This window comes from Pygocentrus nattereri, chromosome 16, assembly GCF_015220715.1.
Source record: "Pygocentrus nattereri isolate fPygNat1 chromosome 16, fPygNat1.pri, whole genome shotgun sequence".
Lineage (NCBI taxonomy): Eukaryota > Metazoa > Chordata > Actinopteri > Characiformes > Serrasalmidae > Pygocentrus > Pygocentrus nattereri.
The window spans coordinates 9,472,609-9,493,788 of NC_051226.1; the positions used below are offsets into that span (position 1 = coordinate 9,472,609).

At 39.0% G+C, this 21,180-nt stretch overlaps 2 protein-coding genes across 2 annotated transcripts in view; one reads left to right on the plus strand and one right to left on the minus strand.

Moving 5' to 3' along the window:
• Positions 1-120: 120 nt before the first annotated feature.
• Positions 121-8,420, plus strand: slc31a2 (solute carrier family 31 member 2). The gene is made up of 4 exons (XM_017714547.2): positions 121-482; positions 2,996-3,062; positions 4,283-4,532; positions 7,414-8,420. The coding sequence occupies exons 1-4, from the start codon at positions 480-482 to the stop codon at positions 7,580-7,582; spliced, it is 489 nt and encodes a 162-aa protein (XP_017570036.1). The 5' UTR covers positions 121-479; the 3' UTR covers positions 7,583-8,420.
• A 576-nt stretch (positions 8,421-8,996) lies between these two features.
• The window catches only part of niban2a (niban apoptosis regulator 2a), a 48,762-nt gene continuing 36,578 nt past the window's right edge, over positions 8,997-21,180 (minus strand). Inside the window, exons 7-14 of the mRNA XM_017714537.2 lie at positions 18,723-18,827; positions 17,609-17,771; positions 14,387-14,574; positions 13,813-13,968; positions 12,914-13,027; positions 12,648-12,755; positions 12,425-12,536; positions 8,997-11,698 (exon numbers count right to left, since the gene is read on the minus strand). Coding sequence (XP_017570026.1) covers positions 10,809-11,698; positions 12,425-12,536; positions 12,648-12,755; positions 12,914-13,027; positions 13,813-13,968; positions 14,387-14,574; positions 17,609-17,771; positions 18,723-18,827 — 1,836 coding nt within the window. The 3' untranslated portion in view covers positions 8,997-10,808. The remainder of the gene's footprint in view (positions 11,699-12,424; positions 12,537-12,647; positions 12,756-12,913; positions 13,028-13,812; positions 13,969-14,386; positions 14,575-17,608; positions 17,772-18,722; positions 18,828-21,180) is intronic.

A 21,180-nucleotide genomic window follows, 5' to 3' on the forward strand; every position in this document is an offset into this window, starting at 1 on the left:
TGTTTCATTCACCGTTTCCTAGTGAATACACTGACAGCCTATGTGACTGACCAATGAGACAATCACATGTCCTCGCACATGACTTTAAATAGCCTGGTTCCTGTTTTGGACTGTACAGGGAATCCGCCTCGTAATACGAGTGCGCTGCGGTCAGTTATTCATTTTGATCAACGCAGAGCTTTTTTATTGGCGCATTTACAGAAAGACCATTTTATTTTTGGGCAGGTCACACTGAAAGACTACAACTCCCAGCAGCCCTGAGACTCTCTCATGAAGAGCTACGTCATGATGTAACGGCACGTTTTGTTTTGTCCGCCTGGTTCTCAGCTGGTTAAGTTGTCACAGTAGAAAATGTGGGAGAAGTTCGGCTCTTAACTTGGTAGATTTGAACTAATACTAGATTTTATGCAATATAATACACGTATTTACTCTACACAGCGGAAACCTAGATTCAGGAAGAGCTGCCGCTTAACTCGTTCATGGTAAGTCATTATAACTGCGTTTTTTTGCAGTTTGAGCCGTGTAGTTTTCCGGCTACATTTCGTGAATGATAGACTGCCCGCTTGTGCAGTTGTACTTTCATCAGCATGCAGGAGGATCTTTTACAGTATATTGTCCACGGGTGTGAAATTTGCCCCACTCGTAATTATCAGCAAAAAACAAGCCAAAGGCATTTATGCGGTAACGTTATATTCATTTTCAACATTTTTTGCTTTCTGAGCCCCCAAATTTGAGAGTTTTCTGCATAGTGCACTGTCATCATGTGTAGTTAAAGTGTACCAAGAGATGAAATGAAATGTATTTTGAAAAGCAAATAGAAGATAAAGCTTCATTCCTCGCGGAAGACAAACAGTAGCTCACTTAGGCTCAGATAGCTTATCATGCTGAATTTCTATAGGGGCAGATGCATTGTGGGTTAAAGTACATCTTTTCATTTTTAATATACTGGTATAGCTGGTCACCAGCACAGCTCACATATGTGGAGTTTTGGATGCAGGTGTGCTGTTTGACCAGCATGACTGTTCTGGGTGATCAGCTAAACCAGCACTAAACCAGCATGAATTTCAATTAGCATGGGATTTTGTGTTAATCTTTTTATGCGGTTCGTTATAGGGTCCTGCACGAATGACCTGTCAAATAAAGAACATTTGCCATGTCCATTGAGAAAGTTTTTCATTTTTGTGTTTCCTCTGTTGAATTCAATTTGGGTGGGACTATATTGGAATACGCTAGACATGAAATGCTCTCGTACCAACCAGAGAGTCTTAGGGCATATTTTATTGGCTGCCACACTGACCAGAAACCCTTTAGTGCAGAATAGATAGCTTGCATTTTAGAAACACTCAACACCAGTGGCAAAATAACTGTAATGCTCAGCTTTAATAAAAAGGTGTTTGCAGGACATTATGAAATTAAACTATTTTCTTCTACAAAGGCTACCGTAGCTTAATTGATTTGTCACTACTCATAGACACTTAGCTGTAGTACTTTATACTTTTTTACGTATACTTTAATAAATGCTACTGGTGTTTGTATGATTGGCCAAATCCTATTTGTGTTGGCCATGAGCGCTTACACCACCCGTATCATAGTCACACCCAGTTGACTGTAACTTTACCTCCGTAAGATCTGCAGTAGAGTTAAAGTCTGAATTCTTCCAGAAAAAGCTTTCAGTGCTGGGGGGAAAAGCCTGCTGTCAGGGGCCACTGTCAGTCACCGTGCGGTCTGTAGAGCCCACACAGTGCAGCTCTGAGTTTTTCTGTCATTTAACGCCGTTTGAATAATTGTTTAGGATTTATTTTCTTAAACTATTGGTTAATTATCAGGTCACAAATCTTTAGGATCAATGAGAGCTCAGTAGAGTCAAGACTAACAAAATATTACATTATTTATACACTATAAAGCAGCTAAGCTGTATGCAGCTCAAAGAATACATATTTTCCATTCAACTATAGGACCTTTTGACCTTCTGTTCATGCATGTTCTGCATTTAGTGTCTAAGCAATAAACAGTGTTTTTGTTAACTGGACACAAAACACTGACAGACTACTTGGCATAAAGGCTAAAGTTGAGATGAAAATTGATTTGAATCTTGACCTCAGAATCAAAAATCATATCAAATATGTGTAATTACATGTCTATTACTTACACCTTACAGATTCCTTTATTTTGATGCCGTTTCATCTTTTTTTCCCTTCTTTTGGAGCTATTTTTTCTTTTCTGCTCTCAGATATCTATTTTATCACGTTCTCTTTTAATACTTTTCCTGTGTGGGTCTGCTGTAAAAAAAAGCTTAAAGTCTGTGTAAAGCAAAAATAAGTGTGATTTGATTTATTTAGCGCCACCACTGAAAAATGTTTTATTAACCACACAGCCAAATTTGAATGATTTAAAAATCGCCTGGTAAATAATATTAGGTTTCAAAATCGTGAAAAAAAACTGGGGGCGTGGCCGCCTTAGGCGTCGAAAGGTGCAGTTTCGTGTTCACCAGAATGTTATTGCTGCACCTTTTAAGGTGGAACGGGAAACTGCAAACAGGAAGGTGATTTAAGCTTCGTGTTCACCAGAATGTAACGTCTGGACCACTTAAGGTGGAACGGGAAAATGCAGACAGGAAGGTGATATAAGCTTCGTGTTCACCAGAATGTAACGTCTTGACCATTTAAGGTGGAACGGGGAAAATCGAAACTAAGTCCAAGTCTTAAAGTCACTTTAGTACTTTAGGGATGTGACACTTTAGTACTGATATTAACCAAGATCAGTCTAGCACTTCAGATATGATCAGGATTAAATCAAAAGAAGAATGATGGAATCATTTATATCAGTTTTCTCTTTGGCAAAGCAGAAGCATATTTAAACACCTATGATATACCCACACAAACACAGGCAGACCTTCAGGAAGTGAACATGTGCTTTTTATAGGTTTATAGCTGCACGTTATGAGAGCTAACAAGGTCTTTCCAGAATGACCCCTCTCTCTTCTCTCTGCTTTCAGATGTATTTTGGAGGATCCAGCAATGTCACATTGCTCTTTGACTTCTGGAGTGTGCACGAACCTGGAGGTACACCAAAATCCCAAACAATATCTAGTATTATATGCGGTATTATGGATCCGCAATATCAGAACCAATATGTTCTGTGTTGCGGATCCATTTCTTTACCCTTGAACTTTGATTACAAACACGTATTTCAGTGATTTCATTGAAGTTTATATTATGTGATTTGCTCAGAGTGAATTCACTGGAGCTGCGGTTCAAGGAAGCCTTAAATATGGTCTGTGTTACAGTATAAAATATTACATATCGTCCTTCCCTTCTGCGGACCCCCTAGTCGCTGTTCCACCTGGAAAACGTGCGTTTTAACTAGTATAATCAAGTGAACGTTTTCCCTGTAACTCTTTTAGCAAATTAACTTGGTCTCTCTGTATGTGAAATGTGACTCTGTTGAGCAAAGAGGGGCGAAAGAGGATGGGGAGAACCCCCTGCTGTGAAAACATTTCTATTGCAATATGTCTCATCAGTGAAGAGAAACAAGGGCCCTCCTCCAAAACCTGTGGAAATTGTGTTTTTGGCTTCTGATGAAAAGACTTAATTAGTTTTTATATTGTTCCAGTTTTTAAGTGGTTGGAGGAAAAGAAACTGTAGCCTCATAAAGAGTGCTGCTGTAAAATAATGCTGTCATACTTGTGATTTACAAAAAACAGGGCACAAGGCAACAGTGGACTGTTCCTGTTGTTCCAATAGCTTTTACGTTTAAAGCAGCCTTTTGTAAAAACAGCCTGACCAGTTTCCACAGTTGAATGAGCGCTGACTAAGCACTTAACCACAAGAGTAACCTCAACCCTGTGAAGGTTCACTGCAATCAACCAGTGTGAGAACCTTGGAAACAACACTTTCACTCTATTGTCAGTTATAATACTAGGGGCATGAGCAAACTTCCTCTTTTGGCTGTTTCGATTTGGTAATTTCATTGTACAGTTGTACTGCATCCCTGGCATATCAAAGACCAGTACACACCTGTTGTGCTGTATATAAAGCCTATCCAAAAAAAAAAATGTAACCACTGACCAAATCACAATTGTCTTCCACGAGTGCCTACTTCAGAGATTCTCCACCACAGGAACTGCTAGAAGCGTCTAGCTTACATCGTGGATTCTAAGTTCATGAGTTTATATCATTCTTTGGTTCACAGAAACAGTGCTTGTCCATTGTGTATCTACTTCATGTTCAAATATAATATATATAATTTTGTTCCCTATTGACAACACAAACTCTGCCCACAGGGATGGTCCTGTCAGTCTTTGTGGTTCTACTGCTCACAGTAATCTATGAGCTCCTGAAGGTGTGGAAGAACACTTTGGCACAGCGGCCCACTCATCCCTCAGCCCCTTCTATCCCTGCAGCGTTCTCCACATCTCCCCCGTGTTTCTCTCCAGAAAACAGTCCCACACTAACTAACAGCCCTTCAGAGACCTCTCTGACTCCTACTGAGAATACAGCCACCACTGCTGTCATCACTCCCACTTTGAACAGGTATGCCATTCAACCTGCATAAGTAAAGGGGTTTGTTAATGGCTTTGTATGACTTATTAAAGGCTCTTAATACAAAGTTTTATATTGTGCTGTGATTATCCTGGACAGCCTTAGGTGAGACAAGTTTCTATTGACGTCTGGTCAAAGGGTTCACATAGTCCAACGGTTGTCAGTATTTTAGGTCATAATAATGCTGGCAAAATGTTTCAAATGCATGAGAAAGCAAAACACACATTTCACATTTTTAGCATGAAGCATGGAAACACTTTGTTAGTATCATAACACGTTTTCACACACAGAATGGTTGCTAAATGTTATGAGTTAATGTAAATTATGAAGCATATTACGGGTCAAAATACCAGTTTGATTCATGGCTTACACACATTAATGTATAAAACAAAACAAAGGCACTGAATTATTATATTACACACTCAATCGAAACTGCGTTGTATAAACATTAAAATACACTATATTGTATATACGAGCATTCGCTCGTCTGCCTTCACACACATATGAACTTGAGTGGCATCCCATTCTTAATCCATAGGGTTTAATATGATGTCGGCCCTTTGCAGCTATAACAGCTTCAACTCTTCTGGGAAGACTTTCCATAAGGTTTAGGAGTGTGTTTATGGGAATTTTTGACCGTTCTTCCAGAAGGATATTTGTGAGGTCAGACACTGATGTTGGACGAGAAGGTCTGGCTCCCAGTCTCCGCTCTAATTCATCCAAAAGGTGTTATATTGGGTTGAGGTCAGCAGTCTATGCAGGCCAGTCAAGTTCTTCCACACCAAACTCATCCATGTCTTTATGGATCTTGCTTTGTGCACTGGTGTGCAGTCATGTTGGAACAGGAAGGGGCCATCCTCAACCTGTTCCACAAAGTTGGGAGCATGAAATTGTCCAAGATCTCTTGGTGCTGAAGCATTAAGAGTTCCTTTCACTGGAACTAAGGGGCCGAGCCCAACTCCTGAAAAACAACCACACACCATAATCCCCGCTCCACCACACTTTATACTTGGCACAGTGCAATCGTACAAGTACTGTCCTCCTGGCAATTGCCAAACCCAGACCAGGTCTGTAGCGATTGACTTTGCAGAAAGTTGGTTTTATACACCTGTGGCCATGGAAGTGATTGGAAGACCTGAATTCATTTATTTGGATGACTGAGTGAATACTTTTGGCAATATAGTATATATGTAAATAAATACCCTGGTTAATCTACCGTTTATGCTGTTCAAAGCTATGTTTGTTAGTTATGTACTAGCTAGCGGCTTTGGAGTTTTGGAGGCATTATCATGATTGTATTGGTTGGCACAAAATGGAATGTTCAATCATTTATTTAGTTATTTTATAAAATAAACATAAGACATAAAGGCACTAAACTGTCACTGGGGTGGTACCATAAAGGGTACATCTCAGTACCTTTAGTACTGGAACATAATTGCACTTCTAAGCCGCATTGACCCCACACACTCCGTCTCGTCTCCAGGCCTTTTATTTTATTGCTCCGTTTTAAAACATCAGGTTATGAAAAGATACAAATACGTACTTTTTACCTGGGAAAAGCTTATTCAGGTACACAACTGGACCTTAAAACCACTGTTGTACCTTTGAACATACATTTACATTATTTGTACCTTGATGAATGAAAAATGCACCTGAACAGGACCTTTATTTCTAACAGTTTACGGTCACTAAAAGGGTTTAACTCTACAGTCCAAGTCAGATAAAGGCCAAAATGCGTTTTCAGCTCTGTCTGTTAATCAGTTAAGCAGAATGATCCATATAAGACTTTCAACTGCTAAACTTAATGTAACAGGTCATGCTGTTTTCAGGTTATACTCAAAACCAATGGAACTGTTTTTACCGTGACGTCGAGCTGCAAAAGTGTAAAAATGATATGCAGTTTTGTATAGCACATTAACTGCATTACAGACTCTGATACATACAATTAGGCCCAATCCCATGGTTGAAATCTTGCCCTACGAAATGGGACGACCCTCAAAAAAAACCCACACAAAAAACGCAACATCGCTTCATTAACAGCTACTAGCGCTGCTCTGTAGGCGACCCGGCCCGTCTTCAGTGACAGCAGAGGAGGGTGAAGTTCAGCTCCTCACTGCAGGGCTTTAGTTACATTAAGGGCATCATAGGAATTCAAAGAGGGGCTATAAGACAATTATTCACCATCGCCCACCGCTAATTCTTTGTTGATACCAAGCTGAAATCAGCTATTCGCCAGTTTCTTGTTCAAATTTTCCCGTTCCACCTTAAATGGTGCGGCAGGTACGCTTCCGGCTTCAATACTGCCGGACTATTTAAGGTGGAATGGAAAAGTTAGCTAGCTACCTGCTAAGACATTAGCGTAGTATTAGCGATTTTTTCTGCTTGTTATGAAGAAAACGACTATAATACATGGAAAGACATTAAACTAAGATAAAACAATGGATATCGTGTTTTTAACGGAGAAAATACTCACATTTGTGGGTTTCTGTGGTCGCTCGTGCAGCCATCTTGCTGGTTTTTCTTTTTCTCATAACACTCCGTTTGGAGTGAGCCTCTAAAAACCCTCTGTTTTGAGGGCTAACACTTCACCATACTCCTCTATCTCGACAAAAATTGGACACCCTTATTCTAGACGTGAACACACAAAATGGACTGCAAAGGGCTTAGTGGCAGGGGCAGAGGGGTGAAATAGTAATGGGCCTTAATTCTTGTTGAGCTCCATTTTCAAAAATTTGGACAGCCAGAAGTGCCCAAAGCTGCAATATGGTCCATATCATGCAACCCTAGTAATTAATAATAGGCTACTTCTAGTCTTGATGTACTCTGTCCAATTCCAGTCATTTTAACATATCCTTGTCTCTGTTTGCCACAGCTGGCTTCTTCACAGCCTTCTGACCGGCCTGCACATCGTACAAGTGGTACTGGGCTACATATTAATGCTGTGCGTCATGTCCTACAACATCTGGATCTTTCTCGGGGTCATCGTGGGATCTCTGTTGGGCTACTTCTTTGCTTTTCCTCTTCTGGCTCATGTGAACTGACAAACCTGAGAGATATGAGAGCAAAAGTAGTATCTGAGTTTGTTTAAATTGTTTTATCCCAGAGCGGTGAACTAAAATGGCATCTTTCAGTGTAGGCCTGCCAGGCTTCGACTTCACTGCCAGAGTACAACAGGTATTGTTTTACCGTTGCTTGTTTGAAGGTGGGGTGTTTTTAACAGTGCTGGGGTTTGCCAATACAGAGACAAATCCTTTTGTGTTTAAAGCAAAATGTGTTGTTTTAACAATCCTCTGAAACGATGGGAGCTTGGTAGCAGAGCCTACGTGGGAACATGGTCAACTCATGTCATACAACAGTGTTTAGACTAAAGGTTTTAACTTGATCTCATTTAAACCAGGCAATTAGTGACTGCATGATCATTGTGTGCCATGTCAGTTGAACTGCATGATTAGTGGTTATCTTGAGTACATGTCATCAGGCCTGGGACACCTGATCCAAACAGTTTACACCTGGACTGTTCAGCCCTGTTAATGTGTGTTTTACATTAAAGCAGCTGCTTCTCTATTGGTTGGTTTTGGTCAGCGTCGATGCATGCAGATGACAGCAGTTTCAAACTTGTGATGGATGTAATGCTCATGAGTCACATTTTCTGTACTAGAAATAACAGTAGGGACGAAACGCTCTGAAGTCATGTGGCCTTAGCTAATGTTCACCAGCAATACTTTTTTGGTGCAGGAGAGAGAATGTTGTAAAGATAAAAAATGACATGCTAAACCACTACTGAAAAACTGTTTTAACAACTTTTCTGTAAATGACTCTTGACCAGTCTTTACCTTTTTTTTTTTTTTAACAATTTTAATAAAATGGTTTGGATTAATATTTTTTGTTTGTTCACTGTTTACTTCACTGCTACTAAATTGTAAAAACAAACCTACTGAAGCTGAAATTACAGAACTGAAATAGAGCTTAATACGTGAACATACTGTTTATAAAAACTGAGCTGCCGTTGTAAATTAAGTTTTTTTGTGATGTCACAAAAACGAATGTATTTACATATATTCTCCTATTCAGCCTACAGCCTTTATACACTGAAGTTATAAGGAGTGTTTCTCCCCACACTGCTTTTTTTAGTGCGATGCAACACAAGACAGCCACACAGAACAGAGGTCACTAACGTAACAGTTTTAAAGATAGAGTAACAGCTTGATTCATTCTCAAGGACTGAGAGTGAATGATTTTAGGTACATAAACCCACAGAAATGTTAGAAGCTGACCTCAAAGAGATGAATAAACACACAGTATGAAATAGGCCCTTTCAGGTAGTACTGAGTGGTATCCAGACATAATGGGCTCAGGGTTTTTGTTATTGATGTTTCCAGGGACATACACACTTTTTGCTGTGACGTGTTATGAGGCATTTACATGCTGTGATGTACTGAAACAGCAGAGATAAAACAGCTTTTAAAATCAGTTATTTATTCATTCATCGCTGCCTTACAAAACAGAAGTCTTAAACAGTATGTAAATATATATGAAATAAATAACTAGCGGAGGAAAAAGAAAGATTCACTCCTGCATGGCACTAAAAGGACCTGTTAATGTATTGAAAGAAGCAACAGCTGAGCACAAAAAAGCTATTTTGCTATTTGATAAATCTGCTTTCACTTTGCGTCGTTACAGCTAGTAAACAGAAGTTGAAGGTTTTCAAATTCCAAAGTTTTGACAACTGGGCTGAGAAAACCACTGGACCCACAGTTAAATAAAAAGGACAATTTCTGCTCTTCATCTAGATAACAGGACTTAGGGACTGAGCACTGTCTTACTGCAGGTCCAGCAAAAGAAAGGTGAACAAGACCCTCAAGCTTGGCTGAACACACAAGGATAAAGAGGAGTATGCTGAGTCACAGAGCGTCAGCACCGGTTTTTAAACGGCAGTTTAGTCATGTCCAACCTTAAGACAAAGCTAGACATTACCAGATTAGAGAGGTGTCACACAACAAGATAACAAGCTCTTAAGCGCTATATGGAGGTCAATTGTGACAGCATTGGGCACTGTCAGTTATACATAAACAAAACACTCATTTTCACTAAGAACTGAAATAATACAATGTAGAGAAGAGCATAAATGTTAAAATAATAAATAATATACCATTTCAAGACTACAAACATATGCTAGGTCCTCATTTCCCTTGTGTTTTCATATTTAGATTGTCAGATAATCAGTGTTGGAACATGGTCATATTCCATTGTCAGCAAATACAAAGCAAAACTCTGAGCTAAAACAGCACAAAAGTATGGCAACAAGAAATTGTATCTATAATGCTCAGACAGCCTTACAGCCGTGTTTCATTCTGAAAGGAAATTTTCTTCCCCCAAGGGATAAGTTCTATAGTGTTATAAGTACTTGCACCACTACCATATTCACACTGTTTTTCCCCAAAAGCAATCTGGAGTTAAAGGGGATTTCCATCAGTCTGGCAACGAGGAGGTGATGAAATATCTTTCACCCCAAATAAAACGCTAAGAAGGTTAAGAACCTCAATGTTTAAGTCCATTCATCGCAGAGAGGTACATGCAGGGCATTGCAAAGAAAAACGCTACTCATTTTTCATATTTATGACTGTTTTATCATTATCAAGCTTACATATAAAAATAAGATGTGTAGGCTTACGGGTCATTGTAGATTGCATATAAAATGGCTATATTTGAAGTGTAGACACTGTGAGCTCTGGTTCCTATCACCACCATTTTAAAGAAAATCCAAGTTAGTGTGTTTCTTTACAATGAACCAATTTACATGAAACTACTCTGAATGACTGTTTACATCTCACCAAGTGAATTGTGCAGAAATTTTGAAAACAAACAAAAAAAAAAATGGTGGATTTCCCCATGTAAGACTTCTGTTTAAATTAGGACAGATTTCTAAATTACATCCACATGGAAGAGAAAATCTGAAATTTCTGAGAAAACAAATAGGTTTTGTAGTCATAAACAATAATATTTCAGGCAAAAGAAGTCATTAATATGAGTAGAAGCAAATAACATTAACAAAAACTGCATTTATGTCTAAACATTTCCAAACAAAAAACTGACTACAAGAATAAGAAATTAGATAAACTGATGCTCACTTGGCTGGCTGCAATCTCAGACATAAAAAAGAGTTTTGCTGAGGGATAAATAAGCCAAAAAAAACAAAATAATAACAAAAAAATATCAGCTTTAAACTTTCATTTGAAATAAAAGAATGTTTCCTTCTTTTCTCCTGATTCAAATCTCTGACACAACATCTGAATCATCCTCAGCGATGTCCTCTTTTGTCTCTCCCATTTCATCATTAGACTCATTATCTTCCTGCCCCAGTGTCACCATCACCTGCTCTGGATCCACAGTTTCTTCTCCTGCCCTCAGCTCCTCTTTCAATGGCTGAGTCTCCTCTTCTTCTCTGTGCTCATTGGTTGGAGATTGAAATCCACTGTCATCATGGTGTCTAGGACTGGAGTAAGCAGAGGGTGGGACTAGTTCTACATCAGAGTCTACTGTGCATTCCACCAGTCTCTCGCCATCATCCTCCTCAACCGCAATATCCAGCTCCTGGATGGCTCTCTCAACTGCTGTGTCCCCCGGCAACACCTCCGTCACTGTGGTGATGGCCTTTATCTCCTGCCCCTCTTCCAAATGCACCATTCCATTGGTTAGCACTGGGTCATCAGCCTCCTCTGATAATGGAAGGACTATTTCCAGCACTGGGTTGATGAGCTCACGGATACCATCAACACTGTCTGGACTGCCTGGCTCTTTTGGGGCTGTGGACTTTGTAGCGCTGAGGGGCTGCTGGTGGAGATACTCCAAAGTGCGGAGGGGCTTCTCTGGAACTTCTTCACTCATTTGTGCCTCATTTTCCTCAGGTATCTCTTCCACTCCAGGTACTTCCAGGCATGACCCATAGGGTAATGGAGCCATGCCCTCTGGCACGATCATAGAGACGACCTGTCTGCGTTTTCTGTTTCCTAGGCCAGCCTGCTCTTCTCCTCCTCCATACTGCTGGGCCCAGTCAATGGGGTTTTCTCCCAGCAAGTGCAGGTTAGGGTCACTGTTTGTCAGCACTATGCTGTCCCTGTACAGGTTGTGCTTTCTCTGGACAGCTGCCTCCTTCACCGCTGTGAACATGAAGCAGATGTTTAGCACATTTGATGGATCAGTATTAAGAGCAGACCACAACATGAGCACTACAGTATAATGTAAAAGTCTTAGGGTACTTATGAAAAATTGCATTTAAAGCTGTTTATATGGGCAGTAAGAACTCATTTAGCAATTCAATAAATATAAACATGAATAGGATTTTGATTTGAGTTTCCCCAAACCTCTCCTGGACAGTTTAACTGAAAAAGTGATAAATGCTAATATTTGAGTGTTAATGGCACCCCCTTGTGGATGATTTGTAGCCTGTGAAATGTTCCATGAGGTGCTTCAGTCTAAAAACAGTCTGGATTCCCTGAACAGCTGTTTCTATTTGTGTTTGCAGACAGGCTACAAATATCTATATTTTACTTTTACTATAGGCCCTATGTTTTTACAGTATAGTACTTCAGCATTTAGTAGCGAGTAGTGTTTTTCAATTGGCCATTTAATTGAATGGCTAGAAGCCAACTACATTGCTGGCAATCTTATTACATTACTGTGGTGCTGTGTGTGTGATGTTATTTGACACATTTTTGTCACTGCTGTCCTTAATGTTGTGTTTATAGCAGAAACTCATGTCATCTTGTATGTTAATGTAAAATACCTGTAGTATGAAATAAAGATATCATCAATATTTATCAATACTTTTGTGCTAATTTATTGATTTTCCAATAATGCTTATGGTCCCAGCCCTAATTGCTTACCCATCATTATATCTTTGGTGACAGACTGCAGCACAACCTCCTCAAACATGTTCTCCACTAAAATGAAGCGGGAGAAATCTTCAAAGATGAGCTCTTTGAACTTTGGCAGTTCCTAAGATAGACAGAACAATATCATATGCATCTTTTAGGAAGATTTGTATGGTGTTTGTAGAAAATGAAACCTACACACTTGGAGACAAACTGGAACTGTTCTCATACTCACAGTAGAATAAACAGGGTAGAGCTGCTTCAGCATGTATGGGATGATGACCTGCAGAAGTGCTTCTCTAAAGAACTTCTTACGCACTGTGCTACTGTCATAGTCATATTTCTGTAGGAGGGAATACAATAGGAACAGAAGGAAATGACTTTTTGTTTGGGCTCTCCACAGCTTAAATAGTAGATGTCCTCCTTTTTTTCCAGCTTCCTCTTTGAACGATTTCCCACATCGGACAGTAGTACTTGATGGAACGCAGCTCACTGACTCACCTTCAGTACACGATCCTGACAGCGCTGGATGACTTTATAGAGCTGCTCTCCTGACTGTCCTTCCAGACTCTGGTGCAGCAGCTGCTCAAATGTGTACACAGCATTGTCCATTTGCTAAATCAGCAAAAAGAAAATTCAGTGAGTTTTGGTCACGATCCATACAGACAAGTTTACAGTATGCTCAATGTGTCTGGGAACTAACATACTGTATAAATAATGCATTAACAGTAGCAGTATAATGTTTGCAAAAGTTATTCATAGAGATTATACAGCAAAGTTTGCAGTGTGGAAGTGTATTCAGGGTGGAGCAGACAATTATATTAATGCACAGACAAATAGATCATTTATAGCGCACTGCGATATGTAAACAACGTATGTAAACAGGATAAAGTCACTTGAGCGATTGCTTATTGGTGGATGGTAGGTTAGATAGAGTGTATGTGAGTCTAATGAAAGAGAGAACAAAAGTAATACATTAACCAGTAACATGTAAAAATATCTAGATGTTCACTTTCATGAGTAATGAATAAAGCCAGAACGTCCAATCACACTCCATGAAACACAACTGTGAAATTCCAACATTCTTGTTGCCTTTTATTTATTTGCATGCTATGCCATTCTTTTCCACATGATGGCAGTGTTTCTTCGTTCGCAATGAGGCCTCTGACAGCTGCCTATTCCTCTTCATGCGACTGTGTATCATTATTGAGTTAAATATCATACATGGGCTTTTTTCATCCAAATTAATTCCAGTGATAGATAACACACAGACTGGCATAGAAATTAACAATAAGAAGTAACTGTAGATAGAGAGAACCCAGAAGGAGAAGTGGCTTAGAAGAGGTTTGTGTGTGTGTGTGTGTGTGTGTGTGGAGAAAGAGAAAAAAAAATTAACTGACCTCTCTCATGAGAATCTGTGCTCTCTGAATGAACACGGAAGGACTGGACACTTCAAATCTCTGCTGCAGCCCTTCCAGACTCAGCTGCTCCATCTTCTCGTAGCAGCTCTGCATCTTCACTGGGTGGAAGGCCAGCATGGAGATCTTCTCCATGTGCTGAAGAGAGAAGGAAAGACAGCTAACTCACATTTGTTTAGGGTCAGTTATGGACTGCAGGTTTGGGCTAAACCCATCATACTGTCATCTTATGACAGTCAGTTGACATGAGCACCCAGATGCCCTTCTTTTGTCCACCTTTACATATAAACTTTGGTGAAAATCTCACAGCCAATGCAAATTATTGGTATGATATTTCACATTATAAACCACTGACCAGTGTTTTAGCTGTTCAGTGTGAGGGAGTTGAATATTAACTATAAAAGGAAGGAAACAAAATAAGAAAAGAAATAAAAAAATGAAAGAAAGATAATGAAAATGGAAACTCTAAACAAAACAAAATAAAAAAAATCCTCTACTAGTAGGATTTATATTGTGTTATGTAAACTGTAACTGTCCTGAGAACAAATCTCCTCACCTTTCCCAGGGCCTCCTTGCCTCCATCATTGAGTGTGTTCTTGCTGACCTCTACCATCTCACGGAAGAGGACCTCTCTGACCTCAGAGAAGCCTCGGCTTGCCGGTTCCATCAGAGCTTCCAGGATGGAGGTGATGTAGGGCTGCACATTGCTCCTGAGGAGCTGTTCGGCCCGTAGATGCACCAATGCTGCACGCATGAACAGAGAACAACTGCTATCAAACTACCGACAAAACACAGAAAAAACAATTAAAGCACATTGTCCGTGGACAAAACACTGGTAGCGCTATGTCTCATTAACATCCTTAGCCCAATTTCAGTCATAAGCAGGGTTCAATTTGTAGCAAAGGTCTTGGGGAGTCCCCTGGTGGAAAATCTGACTATGAGGTGACCTACATATTGAACAGACTTTTGTGAGGTCATTTAAATTCAGATCTACATCAATAAAAATGACTTGTACACTTAGAAGCTGGTGATAAGGCAGCAAATAGGTCTAAATAGCCTACTTTTTTCAGTCAATTAATTAAAATGTATTATATGTAGTTAAAAATGATTTAGTCCTTAGCCGGCAGATTTGGTCCCAAACGTAAAACCAAATTATGATTCAGTTTGCTGTAAAAAAACAGGTAAAATTTGGTCACATGTTGGTTGTTGGGCAAAACTGTGTTTTAGCGTGCTCTCCAGTTTTAAACAGGAGCAATGAGGCTCTGCACCACATTGTGAATTAGGATTGAGTGAGTTTACAGTTTGTCCAGGGAAAGGAATCCTATGATGAAAACTTGTGAGGATTATTTACGCCAGAAAATTCTAATTTAATTCAAGAAACATACATTTCGTTATAATTGCAATATAATAAGTACAGGGTGGGCCATTTAAAATAAAATGGGAATGGTTGGTGATATTAACTTCCTGTTTGTGGCACATTAGTATTTGAGAGGGGGAAAACTTTTCAAGATGGGTGGTGACCATGGCGGCCATTTTGAAGTCGGCGATTTTGGATCCAACTTTAGTTTTTTCAATGGGAAGAGCGTCATGTGACATCAAACTTATTGAGAATTTCATGGTTTTAACGTAACTTTATTCTTTCATGAGTTATTTACAAGTTTCTGACCACTTATAAAATGTGTTCAAAGTGCTGCCCATTGTGTTGGATTGTCAATGCAGCCCTCTTCTCCCGCTCTTCACACACTGACAGCCACACCGCAGAAGAAATGCCAGCACAGGCTTCCAGTATCCGTAGTTTCAGGTGCTGCACATCTCGTATCTTCACAGCATAGACAACTGCCTTCAGATGACCCCAAAGATAAAAGTCTAAGGGGGTCAGATCGGGAGACCTTGGGGGCCATTCAACTGGCCCACGACGACCAATCCACTTTGGAAGCTGGCACGTTCGCTGAGTTTTTCCAGCAAGATGGTGCACCACCACATTATGGGTGTCAGATCCGAGCATTCCTAGATGAACAGTTTCCTGGAAAGTGGATTGGTCGTCGTGGGCCAGTTGAATGGCCCCCAAGGTCTCTGTTAAATGTATTGCATGTACTAAATGGAGCAGCTTGTATAGAACGATATAATACTATCACACTCCTATTACAGCATTTCCTATACGTCTACACTGAAAAGAGAAAAGGGTACACAATAATGTGGCATACCCTCTATATCATTACCTGTACATCAGAACAACAAAATATTTGCACGCCAATACATTCAGCTAGGCAAAAATTTGCTTCTTGATGAAATATGATACAGCTAAATTATTATATGGTAGAAAATGCCCAATATATGATTTAAGGTCATGAGCCAATAATCATGGACCAAAATAGCACTGCCAGTATATCATATCACAGAAATAACTGCATTAACTGGTTTTTGTTCCTCTTGGGCTGCACCCTCACATGCATACAGTACATAATACAATTGTGTGTAGGTTTCAGGGCCTATGGTGAAATTTGCTACCGGTGCTGTCTGTGGAATGCAGTCTGTCCAGCAGTGCTCTAAGAGAAAGGAGTGCAGTGCCCTCGCCAAGCCTATTTTCAGCTAGAATGGTGAGGAAGTATTTTCAGGATGCAGTTAAGGCTAATCTGTAATGCGAGAGAGGGGCGGAAAGGAAGATGGAGAGGGGGAAATTGAGGGAGAGAGGAAAAAAAAAAAAAAAGTACCTGCAGATAGCTGTGGTGCTGTATGAAATATGTGAATTTTAATGCCAATATAAAATGTCTTGTGAAAAATGTATTAGAAATATGACAGCTATCTCAGGGTATGGCAGCTGCTGTATAAAAATGCAAGCTTTTACTAGCAACAAAACAGAAAAGTCTAACCAATGGTGATAAGACTATTGTATTTAACCTGACATTACACCACTCCCATCAGGGGCTTGTGAACTGATCTATGTGCCACAGTGTGTTTCTTTAAACTGCTGTGAGACAAACTATGCAAAATACTGGCAAAAGTCCCAGCCTAATGAGAAATGTTAGCATGCAACTTGTTTTTTGGCAATAACTAATTCATTTGTATTTATTTAATGGTGTGTGAATTGAATGTGTGTTTGAATGTGACTTTTTAATAGCATTCTTTAAAGCCTTTGTAACAGTAGCTACAAAAGAATATATTTGTGGGCAGAGCATGGACAGGTTAATTGCAAGGGCTGTCAGATTTCAGAAATTCTGAAATTTAAGTGATGGGAACTGAGTCGATTCCAAGAGTCAATTCTACGCAATTTATTTGATTCTCAATTCCAAAAATCAATTTAGAACTTTCATAGCAATTAAACGTTAATGGGTTATGGTGGATGCAATCCAAAGTCAATGCCAAAATTAACATAGCTACCGACACAAGGCCTAGTACCATTACTGTCATATTAATGGGAAGCCCTAAACACGTAATGCGTAATCAATACCGACACATTAGTGCATTAAGTACAGCCAACCGAGCAGAACCTTTCTGTAAAACCTTTGCTTTTTTGTGTTATTTTTTCTTTTCCCGGTTACATGATTCTAGTAACATACCACTTGAGAGTAGCAAATAAATCTGCTCCCAGAGTGTGCTTGCCTGCTGCTGCACAAAAGTGTATGAAATTGAGTCCAAAGAGTTGACTCTTGCTTCCCAAATGTGTGGTTCTGAGAATATGCACTTTTTGGGATAGACTCCCAGCCTCATCAATCGCTTTGTCAATGTTTCTAAAGCAAGGCATGTTTCTTAAGCCTCAACATTCTATATATCTTCTTACCACGGATCCTTCCAGAAATGTGCTCTTTAGAGGTGATGATTTGGTCCATGTCTGTGCGGAGGGAAGCGTCCAGACGGGGGCGCTTTGCCTCACAGGTCTGCACCAGTCCCTCATACTGCACTCGTGTCTGAGCCAGCACCTGCCTATACACTGCATCTGAAATCTACCCAGAAACACCCCACCCCACCACACGCACACACAATGCATGAGGTTCCACAGCTTATGGGCATGATCAGAAATATAATGCATTATTCACGTTGTATTGACAGATCTTTTTATTCTAAAACAAAAGACAAGGCCGTTGCTTTGTACTACACTGGTCTTGATACTGAATTAGAGCAGACAGTTACTCAGTTGTTTTTTGCAGAGACTCCTGCACCCATCACAGCAGTACACATGCAGCAATAAACACCTGACAGCTAAAAGTTTGGAATCTTTTGCCATATACATCTTTCTTGTTTTGTTATTTTATAAACAATAAAATACATGATATAGATTTCAACATTACAATTTACACGGTAAGCAAAAAATGTACTATATAGTGTCATAAAAAGGTTCAACAATCTAGATTGCAGAATTATATTTTAAGAGATTCTTTAAGAACCATGTACAACAGATTTTCCATCAGAAAATACCCATATAAGGCAAATATTTGTTTCCTTGTGTTGTAAAGAAGTTTTGAAAAATCAACGAATTCCTGTATGTAGACTCCATTTATAAGTGTTTTATTCAATATTTCAAGTATTTTTATGAACAAATAAAATGTTTTTAAATAATTACATACTGTAATTATGTATTTACCAATACCTCAATATTTGATGACATCTATGTAAATATTAGGCATTCAGGATTTTTATGGCATTATAACTTTATATTCAGTGTTACATAGCCTTCTCAGTTACACAGAATCTTCTACAGCTCTGTTCATCATTCTGAACATCCCAGATTTCTTAATTTTCAGCTTCCCACTAATTAATTGAAATCCATGGAGATACAGAGCACTAGTGCCATCTTTAAATGTTATACATGTATCTGTGGCTAAATTAGTTTCATATTTTTAAATACATCAATTCCAAACTCTTAACTGATGATTCCAGTAGGGTTAAATACTTACCAGCATCCAGTCCCGCTGTCTCTGCTGAAGCTTGCCCTTTAGCCGAGGTCCTATCAGCGCCCTGAGCTCCTGATGCAGTGTCTCCATCACTAAGTTAGCCAGAATCTATACGTTCCATGTACAAAGTAAGGGAAAAAACCCAATGTGAAACACTGACACTCAATGGCCACTTTGATACTCCTACCATATAGCTGCACTTTGTAGGGTTTCAATCTCAAACTGTAGCTCATCTGTTGCTGCACAATTCATCAGCCACCCTCTACCCCCATCCATCACTGGAAAGGGACCACCACTGACTAGATATGGTCCTCCAAACCCAAAGCATTCTCAGCACAGTAGTGACGCGTTTTTACACACCTCCACGCAGGCTTTGAGGATAGTGCACCAACTAAAACATCCAGTCAGCAGTGGTGAAGGACTATAGGATAATTGACACAAATTATGCACAATGAGCTACAGTGTCTTACTGTATATGTACAGTCTCACGGATTTTTGTGATTAAAAAAAAAACACCACCACCAAATTAAGCAGGTAGAAATTCTCATATTAACAGATATAATTTTATTTTCTACAATTTATTTTTAACAATTTTAGTCCAGTGATTTTTTTTTTATCAGGCATTTTATCAGTCAATTGTGAACTATAAAATATGATTTAGTTCTCAATATTACCTTTTCTTAAATTCAAATAAAGAGCAGAAAGTCACAGTCTTAAATAATATACAGTCATATGAAAAAGTTTGAACAGTGTCAGTCAAATTACCTGTTTATGCAAATTTTAGTGTACAATTTCAATTTATGAGCATAACATATTAGAAAAAATAAAACCGAAAATATAAAATGTGCCATAACTTTTGCACAGGCTATAGTTTATGTTTTATTGTTTTCCAATAAAGAATTTCCCATTAAAGAAAAAAAAAAAAAACAGTAATTGTGCATTAAAATGTGCAGAAAGTTTGTTCTCTGTAGAGAATGTGTACTAAAAAAAAACAACCAAAAAAAAACAAAACAAAAAAACAAAAAAAACCCCAAATAATAATATCTACATAAATGACCGGGTGCACAAACTTTCACATGACGATAAACGTAATAGTACTATGGAGTCATGCTACCCAGAATTCTTAGCAGTTTTAGATTCTTTTAATTACCTCTACATTTTCTTATTTTTCATCAGTTATCTTCACTGAAAAATGCTTTTTAGTGTTATGTATTATAATGTTATTGTGCATTATTGGCAATAAAACCACAAGCTGTGAATATCACCAATATTATCAGCCATCTCATATATCGGCCAGACGGCAGTGCTTGGTCACCCAACATTCAATACAATTTACATACACACGCATTGCACCTTCTAATAACACAGAATTCCAATAAAAACAGCACCCCTGTAGACTCCACTGTCAGCATCAGTAGTTTTGACTGCAGGAGATCTTTGGTTTTGCATGGTTATTGCTGGAAACTGAGGCATTACGACCAGACGCCCAAGTGCTTATCACAAAGTGGAAGACTGTTAAGCTCTAAAACACAAATGATGCTTGATTGTTCCACAGACGTGATCCACAACAGAGGCCTCTATTCCAGTGTGGTGTCTTATTCATAGCCTTTGAAGTGTTAGTAATAACAAACCTAACAGAGTTGAGCTTTGAAGTGTGCTGACCACATCAGATAATATGTGTGTGGCAATGCTTTCATGGGTGTTTAAAAACACTGCTGAAACACTGTCTGGCAACTAAAAAACCAAAACATGACAAACATTAATTATCCCTAAATATTAGGATAACACACCACTGTAAGCTCGCTCAATCCTCTAGAATAAACTAGCAGATACTGTACTGGAGCAGGTTGGAGGGACGCACTCCCCCACACATCACACCAGGTGCTCATTTAAAGTCTGTTTGCACTGCTTTTGTATTAATTTCATTCAAGTTTGGACAGTAAATAAAAAAGGCCCTACATGGCGACTCCTGGTTCCTATCACCACCACTATAAATAAATCAGAGATGATTGGTTTCTCTACAATAAAGCATTTCTCATCAAAAAACGCTGAATGAATTTATTGAATTACAGCACTTTTGGGAAATTGGTAGAATTTCTGAGCGACTGAATTATGGTGGAATTCCTCTTCAAGTATGTGCCAGTATTGAATGTGAGCTGCTATTTGTTCTCCTATACTATATAACTCAGCTAAACAGCATGCACTTTAATCACGTTAAAACAAAGTCAAAACTAATCCAATTTAGGTATGATATGGTGCCTATTACTTTAATACACTACAGTAAAATCATTTTATTTAAGTATGTGCATTGTGTGATTCAGAGCTGAGAGGTTTTGGGGTTTTTGGCACACTCTTAAAACGGCTCATCCTGAAGAGGAATATAAACATCCCAGATGTCTCCTTATCAGAACATTCATTATGGACATATTTGTACCTGCACACGCACACACAGACACAGACA